Here is a 10,275-nt window from a genome sequence, read left to right as displayed (position 1 = left end):
TTTTAAAAGCTTTCCAGAGTTTAGATCGTAGCGGTTAAATAATGATTTGACGTTAAAAATTTTTGCAATGTCAGTATTTTCGTACGGCTAAGATAATAGTAAAACTATTTGTGTAGGTACATCTGCCAACCAAGGACTGCTGGCAAACATGAGATATTAGTCATGGAGGCTATATATGGGAATGAGTGACTTGTGGAAAATAAGCTTGCTGCTCTCTTCTGGCCACAAAACTCATGAGTATTTTTTGATGATCAGGATCAGGACCTAGATAAAGCTTTGAGGCCCACAGTGCAGTGCATCACCAAGCTTGTAATGACAATCAGGGAAGGAATTAAGATACATGCTCCAATATTTAGTCTTAAAAGTTTGTAGGTTGTACTTGAGGAGGGAGGACTGAAGGATGTAAAGAGTTCTATTCTCATGAAGTCCTGGGAGATCGTGAGGTTGACTTGGACAGTGCAATTTGCACACAGCAATGTCCAACAAACAGCCTTGAAGTCAATGACTAATTTTATCTGGGGGTGTTTGTTAGCCAGGATACCTGGCGAAACTCCCTCGTCTTTTCAAATAGTGCCGTGGGATCTTTAATATTCACTCGTACAGGCAGATAGGACCTCGGTCTAATGTCTCAACCGAAGGCCGGCACCACCAACAATGTAGCCCGCTCCCTGCTCTAGGGCTTCAGCCTATACTATAACTCATATAGTAACACAAGGCTCGAACACACAACCTTCTTACTCACAGATAAGATTGTGTACTCAGGTGGGCTGAGTTGATATGTAATATAGAGTTGTTCATATTTAGAAGTAAATTTGACATAGTTACTGGCATTCTCGTTCCCTGTGTTTAAGGGCAGTGTGTTCAAGTCTTATGTTGGGATTCGAGAATATATTTTAGGCTGATGAAATATTCAGGAGGTATTGCATTGTTGGAAGTGTTTGCCTGCATTATTGGTGGCGCTTTCTTTCCTATGTGAAATCTTGCAATGTGTAAAATGGCCGTCACATTTGCCTACCAAAACAGTCACTACACCCGCAGCAAATGTCTCGCTGCCAGATATTTTGCTATGATGTAACACCACAAAAAAGTTCTTTCTTCAAACTGGAGGCCAGTCCTTTTCAAGAATAATAATAATAATTTTCAAGAATGAATTAAAATGAATAGTTAGCAATCTTTCAATATTATACAACGTACTAAAACCCCTTTAATAACCAACTACATAATCTACTCCGCAATATGCTGCTTGTTTTACCACCGCACCGTAGCACAGTTCATCAGACTTAATTAACTCTGGTTTCCTCATGCAGTTGAACAGATTAATAAAAGAACATAACCAATTTGCATGTTTAATGAACAAAATGAAGACTAAAAACCGGCTTTGCTGCAGTCCATTTGCTACAGACTATTGTGTTAAATAAGGCTGAGCAGCAATATCTCAATACTATAAATAGGCATTACTATTGATGGCAAAACATTATGGAAACATTTTTAAAACAAGAAACAAACGATACGATGATCTATTCCCAATATATAGTGAAAATCTGATGGACTCACCTGCTTCAAAGTATAGCTGTACGTGCAGGTTCTATTTTGTTTCTTTCGTTTTATGATAGCTGTTAGATCTAGCCTTCGGAAAAACTTAATAGGAAACGGGTCTATTTGTAGGGTTCTGTGTTGGTTTACGATACAATTTTCCACGAAGCTCATTAAGTCTTGGTAAGGTATAATCTCATGAACAGTCTCATCAAATCAGAAAAGTGGCATAAAACCATGCAAAAGAGAAAGATCGAAATTCTACATATGCAATTTGCTCTTGCTTTATCAAAGCTTCCTGTCAATCAAGCCTCTGTGTTAACTTGATGCTATTTTCCACCTTCCAAAAATAATTTCCATTCGGTTTTTATACACACAATTGCTAGAATTTTAGCTACAAGCCGACATTGTTTTCCTCCTCCTTTTATGCTTCAATCTGTTAGATGGCCTATAAACGACAGGACACGATAATGAAATGGGTTGATCACACATTGTTTAACACAGTATTTAAATTATGGGCTTGTGATAGGGGCCAAGGCTATCATTTTTGCTGCTAAATGAGAGCAAGCTTGTGCATTGTAATTAAACATATTGCAAACAGACTCCAATCTGCTTAGAAGTGCATTTAATATCTTTTAAGGCATTTCTGTGAAACACCAATGTCTGCAGACAAGGAGGGTGTGTATTATCTGATGTCCTTTGGTGATGGTTTCACAAGAAAACCTTTATGTTCCATAGATTTATCATAGTCATGATTATGCTTTCATCAGTGATTTCTCTCTGAAACTCTGTCCAGCTTTCAAAAACATCAACGAAAGGCCTTGCAGGTACTGTGGATATTAATCAGCTACTGCTTATACATTTTTAACCATTTTAATACAGTAAAATCTGGGATGTTGTGTGAAACTATGGATTAGTGATGTGCACTGCACCAAAGTGACCTTGAATGGTTTTAACAAATTCTGATGTAATAATTCGTGCATTTGATATTGTGCCTAATCAACTCATCAAAATGTCCCAAAGCGCTTCACAGGATTTTACTGTAATGTGTAAAGACTCTGTATTTGTAGGCGAATATGTGTGTCTCAAAATGTAAGTATTTTTAAGGGATTTGTTTAATTTAATACTGTTAAAGTGCTGGTCACCCAGCAAAGTTTAGTACTTGTTAACACAGCCCTCCATGGTAGGGTACATATGTAAAGCTGTCCTCAGGCTCCAGGCAATAGGTTTTGGAGCAGGAAATACTGTATAAATCAGTTTAATCTCCTAATTGCTCTTCTGTCCAAAGCAATGACCACTGGCTTTCAGCAGTATAAACTCGCCAGCAGAAGGCAAGATAGCTCAAAACACAAATAAACATCCAGCAGATGAGGAAACATGATTCGACAGAAAAAACCCAATACATTAACACTATTAGATGCAAAAAAAACCCAAAATATAATCACATTTAACCAATTTATTAAGAAACACACACTCAATTTTACAAACAACAGGAGTAGCATACAAAGAGTACACAAAACTGTGAAATAACAGGAAAAATAAGTAATAAAGCAGGACAATAACAGACAACTCAATTTTTCAGGTGCTACTGGAGAAAATAACTGCTCATCACAGTTAATTTCACAACCCTGTCCTTTCAGTTTCCTCAAACAATACTAACTTTAGACAATTTATACAAGGCTAAATGTCTTCTATAGCATGTTTATCAGTCTCTGCTTAAGTTCTCAAAGCATCCATTTTTCTAGTTGGCATTTTATTACTCATTTAATATTATACTCGTTGTATACCTTAAAGTATTGTGTTTAAATTCTATCCTACATTTTCATCTTATGGCTAATCCGGTCAAAGAAATAAAACCTAATACAAATGCTGTGCTGAAACCTTTCTGCGCTTCCTTCCTTATCTGACATTTGTTTAAGGTAATTAAATATATCTGCAAAATGCTTATACCAATGAAAAGTTTTCAAATGTATGTAAAATTCTCCAGCTCTATGAAATAACTTAAACTTAAGTACACTTAGAAGATATCTCTGAATTCTCTCAGTTGAATTTTCTTCTATTTTAGCCTGCGGAAACAGGGACAATTATTATTATAATAATAACCCTTGCATTTTATACATCATGCACTTGATGATCATGTCATCAAGACGTCTCAAAGCGTTTCACAGGATTTTACCGTTAAATGTAAGGACTATTTCGTAGGCGATTGCTGCTTGCTTCTTGACTACGATTATTCAATTTAGCACAAACTAGGGATAAAATCTACTTGAGACTGTATGTCCACTGTAATATGTAACCTCTCAGCTATTGAATGAGTTTAACTCCCATCAATTGCATATATGTTTTGAGTATGTGCATTTAGACATGTTATTTTGTGTTTCGTATAATTTAATGTATTATTTCTAATTGTATTGCATAATACTGAGCAGCTATCTTAAGTAAGTTAAATGAAAAACTATGCATTTTGGAAATAATTGTGTTCAGTAATCATGCGGGATAAAATAGATGTAATCAGTCTAACTGTAAGCATAAACTAGTGCTTATTGACCATTAAACTGATCCATTGTGATATCCATTGTGATATCCACTTTGGATACACGCCAGTAATCAGGGCAACTCATCATTCAAGCTTTTTTTTTCCATTTGAAACTGATGGGGGCAAAAATAATAGTCTCTGAGTGTCTTTAATAGTGAGTTTCCCTTGAACAGAGAATAATGGATGGCCAGGGGGAATGAGAAAGGAGTTACCTACTGAACAATTGGTGTAATAGTCTGTGAGAGCAATGCTCAGTACTTGATAACTGCCATCTGGAATCCAAGGTAATGTTGCCTTGAAATCACTCTCATATAGCCGTCGTTTTAGATTATACATCATGTAATTTAGCAGGTACAATTTTATCCCATTTGTGCTTTTTTGTCAGTGTCGGTGTAATGGATGGCCATTTAATGGTGATTGACTGTGATAGAATTACTATGAATGGATTACTGTCAATCTAGAGTGGATTACAAGGAAATAACACCTTGTATCATGATAAGAGAATGGCGAGGGAGTACACCAGACACATTGTCATACCTTCATAGAACAATTGCTGCTAAAAAGGTAAGATGCTATCAGCATACATTAATTCAACTAGTTTCGCACGCAGGGGCTACATGAATGTAATGTGTACACTCTGACAGAACAAAAATGTTTCAAAACACAACTGGTTTGAAAAGACAAACATTTTAATGTGCACATCCCAACTTTAAACGTGTTCCAAATGCATCAGTTGGACACAGAATAATATGTTCAGCTTCTATAGTCTGCTATGAAAGAACTTTAGCGATGAAGTTCTGAACATACTGAGTGAGGAAAATACGTACAAACAAAAGTACACAGCTGCATTGCATCAATCCCACTTTAATTCTCACAACACATATTAACAATTAATGAACTCTAACAATTCTTTCAAGCGGTTATGTGTTCATCAATTTGATGGGGTTAAAAAAAGTCAAACCTGGTGTATCGCAGACAGGCTGCAACCAAACAATGATTTTTTTTTCACGAACCTTTGTCTCTATGGTAACAGTACTTACATTATTTATACCAAAACAGAATGCTAAACAGCATACACAAACGTTAGCTTCCCGACAGGGGAGCAACACTTAAACAATGTGCAAGTTTTTCTATCTTCTTTGGGTTTCTCATTAGAAGCTATCTTACATCAATCACACAGTCAACGCTGCAGAACTGGTACCACCTTTCATGTTCTCAAATCAGCTGCTTATTTTGTACAGAAATCTTTGTCTTTGAAGACAGAAATTACTGACGAATGCCTCTTTAATGAGACCAGAATTTTCCAAATAAAATTAACAAATTTGTTTGGCAGATTAATATAGAACAATTGAATATAATGTATCAAAAGATATTTTTCACATTGTTTGAAGGACCAGATGCAAAATATACTCTCAGTGAACAGTGCAATCAGATGATTGGTAATATAACAGTGCAATCTCAGGATTTAAATATATACACACAATTAAATATTATCAATGGCATTCATCATCATAAATTAGAACACAGCCATCATATTTTATATAGAATACTACACATAAACATCAGGCTTCTGTTCCTGAATGCAAACTACAACCTTTGCAGTACTACAGGAAAATAAGTGATTTATTTGTGCTGCGAGTACAATATGAAATATATTTTGTGTTAATTTCATGTGTCTGACACTTTTTTCTAATTGTTTGCAAATTAAGGTATGTTTTTTTCTTAATTCTCAGTAACTTGCATTTATATAGCCCCTCCACGCAGGGTAGTGGTAATTCAAAACCTCTTTCCCCTTTCCCCCCAACTCCCACGTATACTCACCCCCTCTAAACTCTGTACCCCCATCACACTAATCCTCGCCAGACTCCACTAGCTCCCTATCAGAGAATGGATCGACTTCCAAGATCCTTACACTTGTCCACAAATCCCTTTGTGCCCTGGCGTCTCTCTAGCACTCCGACCTGCCCTTTTCTCCATTCTACCACCTGCCTCCTCCTCTCGGCTGGATCAGGCCTTCTGCTTGCCCCTCGTACTCTCCTCCCCATTGTTGGTGGCTCGGCTTTTAGCCACTACGCCCGAAACTTTGGAACTCTCTCCCTCAAGCCCTCCGCCTGGCCCCCCTCCTTTTCAGATTTTCAGATCATGCCTAAAGACCGTCCTCTTCAACCGTGCCTACCGTCAACTCCTTCCTGCCCCTGGCTCGGCATCGAGCTCCACCAATGTTAAGCGCTCTGAGACTACCCCACGAGAAGGATGCTATATGAATGCAAGTTGTTGTTATTGCTTACAGTGCAGAGATTTACCAGGATATTGTTGTGCAACAAAAAGTAACAGTATTTCCTAATTCAGAACCACTGATGTGGAGTAAAAATAACTGATCAATCGCATTAGATATACATTCTGTAGTTTAAATGTAACATAATATGCAATGCCTTTTTTTCCAATGCAAGTATTTTGCTACACCGCAAACTGTGGAAGAATTGTAGGCTGTAGCTTTTGTAGAAAAAATAACTACACAATAAATTGAGGTAGTTCAAAATATTTTTCAATAAATAAAAAGATTGATCCAAAGCAGAAACTTTGAAAGCTTACACAGATAGATAGATATTACTAAATTAGAACAAACCTATTGGCAAGAATTTAGTTGTGTTGCTTTCCTTTCAATGTCACCAAAAACATTAATTTGTGGACACCATGAATCAGGAATAAATTTTGTGCTTTTGAAATGGTGACGCACGGAATATTCAAATCAGAATGAATGTCACACCCAAATACTGCACCTTAAATAATGCTTGTTATAAACATCTGAAGCACAATTAAATGGATTGTCATTTTTGACAAACATCAGTAAGTAGTCATCCTTTTGCAAGGTAGACAAATCAGTCTGTGTAACATGCATGACTTCCCATAGCATACTTCTACAACACAGCACTATTATATCTGCTATAAAGCTCCTTCTCAATAATTCTGATGTAACAAACACAAAGATTTTTACTGTATTTAAAAGTACACCAAATTGTCTTAATTATAATAGGATCAGCCAGAGGAGTTATTTTAGAGTCTATGCATTATATGGTATTGGTAGGGTAAATATAATCTGATTATAATCTCCCTTGTAATAGATTATGGGTAATGTTTCTATAGCCAATAAGAAGTGTCCAGCTATAAATGGGATTTAAGTAAGGAAAATTATGGTACTCTAATACCATGTTAATATTCAGGGGGAGTCTGTTTTAAAACCCTTTGGTATAACGTGGCCTCAATTAAAGCTCTAGAGCCCTCTGGACCAGTGATGGTCTAAAGGATATTTGCCTCAAACACCACTGATTTGCAATGTACCTACACTAATTGATTTTTCTCATGAAAATACTACAATAAATGGGGGTGAGTTAATTTTGAATGGAGTGCCCTCTGTCAAGCTCAACATTTATGATCCTGTTAATATCAACAGGCCAAAGGGCACTAAAAATCACTGAAGACTAATATCACAATGACACCAATTCTTAATGGCTGTTCATTATAATAGAAGTAAATTCTTTAAATAGTTGTAACGTGATTTAGAGTGCTTAAATATTTGTTTACATAATCTTACATTCTGCTAATTAAAAATCCTTCGGATTGTCAAACAAATAAAAAATGACATTTTTCAAAATATTTTCAGGGTTTTTTGCTGTAGGTCAATTTTGTTACTTAAAAAAAAAATTCTATTCTATTATTTTGTTCTAGGCCACTCTTAACTACACAGTAGTAGGTACAACAGCCACCAAAATCTTGATGGGAAATGAGCCAGGTATTACTCTGAACAAAGATGTCATCTATGATGGTCACAGGTTGGATGGATCTGCCTGGAATTACAGTCGTGCTGAAACACCAGGATAAATCACAAGTCTCTGCTGTCATCCTCTTCACACCAGTCTGCAGGGGCATCAGTTCCAAAGTAACGATCTCCAAAGTTTCCTGAAGTGACAATAACATGCGATGAAATCATATCCTGAAATCCACCTGAATATCAAATTAAACGTGAGTGCAAGACAACCAGTTCTTTCCCTTATCTATTTGTTCCAAAGCTTTTCAATGGCATGAGGTTTGGGTGATACAGTTGTTACCTAGCCAATACTCTCCCAAAATAACATTGGCCACTCACTCCATGGCCTATTGTGGGACACTGCTGTGCGCAACTGGCTGACGCGTTTCACCCACAAAATACAGTCAATCTTGTGAAACGCTTTGAGATGTCTTAACGATGTGATAAGGCGCTATATCTAATGCAACGATTACTATTACCTACCAATGCCAGGGATAATGTGGAACAAATCATTGACTTTCTTGTCTACTGCAGTGGTAATAATTCTCACTTGGGGGAAGGCGTACGCCACGGAATGTACCCCCATCTCGGCCATCAAAAGAGACACAAGGAATATTTTATCTTCTTGGACATCGTGATCCTGCAGAAGAACGACAAGTATCAAGACCACATCAGATGGAAACAAATTGTGAAATTCTGTGCTTTTGGCAATACAGTTAGAGGGCTTTAAGGCTGTTCCAAAGTATTTTAAGTAAATACGCAAGCATCAAAGAGTCTGAACTGCAAGTATTGGAATACATTTGTCCTAATACCATCCATTTAGAAGATTATGCAACACATCAGTTGCAAGAATACTGGGACTTGGGTAACTTGAACCGAGGGACAAACAGCAACAGCTGTCTTTTCTGGTATTACCCATTGGACAATGGACCTGTTTTTCCTGGTATTACACATTGGGCAAATGTTATAGAGTAAATCAGTTTCAAGAACTAGAACCCAGGGACAATCAGGACGTCAGTGGCACGTACAGAGGTCAAATTCTTGACAGTTACATCTTGGGTCTTACGAATAGATAGATGGTGTGACCAGGAATGTATTGCAAAAGGTAGAAGGACTCTGTCCTTACTTAAATACAGACTACTTCCAGAGATGGTAATTAGTGGAGTCTGTTCTCAGAAGAGAGCAAAAATAAATGACCGTGTTCAATTCAGTCATATTTTTGATTGGAAGTGAGCGTATTTGGATGACTAGTGGATAATAATTTAATTGACAATATAGAGTGCTCTGTCCAATTCAAATAAATGTCAGAAACACATCACTGTTACAGGTAAAGAAATGGACTTCACTATACCAAGTTTAGGGGTTTATCTTTCCAAGGTAATTAAAATCTCTTCTTCAACCCAGTGAGGATTCAAAGAATTTCTGACCCTTAAAAACCTCAGACACCCTAATTCAGAAACGTTTGTCATTTTATAATCTTCAGCATTAGTATTCCAGGCATTCCTTTCTATGGACACGTTCTAGTGGTTTCAGTGCCAGTATGAACAGCAGATGTTGATGATTTTACTCCAGCACGTTGTCAAGTGTAGAAAAGAGTACAATTTAAAAGACTTAAATGCGACTGATTTTTAAAAAAAAATCTCTCCATGATCAAAGATGCTCTGCTATGAAAAGAGATTGGCTGCCACTTTGCTTTCAAATGCAAGCGTGACAACACTTTACAGAAAACTATGAAGTGCTTTGAGATGTTCCAATGTGATAATAATAATCCTTACATTTTATTTTATCTGGAACAAGCTCTCTGGGACCCCACCCTGCGTGAGGGCCACTATTTAAATGCAAGTTGTCGTTGAACAATCTTAAAAGCACTAAATCTTACCAGTAACACGCGGATTGCCATCAAAGCAGCAGCTCCTGTGGAGACTGTACAATCCATTAAAATAACATGATCCTCACTAATATCCTTGGGCAGTCTCAGGTAATGAAGCTGTTAATTGAAGGACATGTTTGTATTAGTATTGGCACAATAGTTTACAGATAAATTGAAACACGGGGGAGAAAGCAGAGTGACATTGATTTATTCAATTCTAATCTGGATCTTTACAGTCAAAGAGCAGCAATTATACCTCGGGTTCCCCTGTACTGTGGTTGGTTTGGATTAAGATTTTGCCAATCCTCACGTCTTTGCACACAGCTCTCAACGCCGGCTCCATGGTTTCTCCCGCTCTTAGAATGGACACTCCTGTGATCTTTGGGAAAAATAAAAGGTGCATATTACATTGGGAGAGGCTAATATGTTTCTGCACATATAGCAATAAGGATTCATCATTTTTATTCGATGCTTTTAGAAAGGTGAGGTTATAAATCTAAGAAAGGCCTGTTGCTTTTCATGTTGAAATTG

At 37.0% G+C, this 10,275-nt stretch overlaps 1 protein-coding gene across 3 annotated transcripts in view; it reads right to left on the bottom strand.

The window, feature by feature from the left end:
- Positions 1-6,339: 6,339 nt before the first annotated feature.
- LOC103190407 (uridine-cytidine kinase-like 1) overlaps positions 6,340-10,275 on the bottom strand; it is a 36,962-nt gene continuing 33,026 nt past the window's right edge. For all 3 annotated transcript variants that reach the window (XM_007911186.2, XM_007911177.2, XM_007911172.2), the window contains exons 12-15: positions 10,001-10,123; positions 9,754-9,861; positions 8,358-8,514; positions 6,340-8,026 (exon numbers count right to left, since the gene is read on the bottom strand). In XM_007911186.2, coding sequence (XP_007909377.1) covers positions 7,950-8,026; positions 8,358-8,514; positions 9,754-9,861; positions 10,001-10,123 — 465 coding nt within the window. In that variant the 3' untranslated portion in view covers positions 6,340-7,949. The remainder of the gene's footprint in view (positions 8,027-8,357; positions 8,515-9,753; positions 9,862-10,000; positions 10,124-10,275) is intronic.

This window comes from Callorhinchus milii, unplaced genomic scaffold, assembly GCF_018977255.1.
Source record: "Callorhinchus milii isolate IMCB2004 unplaced genomic scaffold, IMCB_Cmil_1.0 Scaffold18, whole genome shotgun sequence".
Taxonomy (NCBI): Eukaryota; Metazoa; Chordata; class Chondrichthyes; order Chimaeriformes; family Callorhinchidae; genus Callorhinchus; species Callorhinchus milii.
This window is presented reverse-complemented; position numbering and strand designations above follow the sequence as displayed.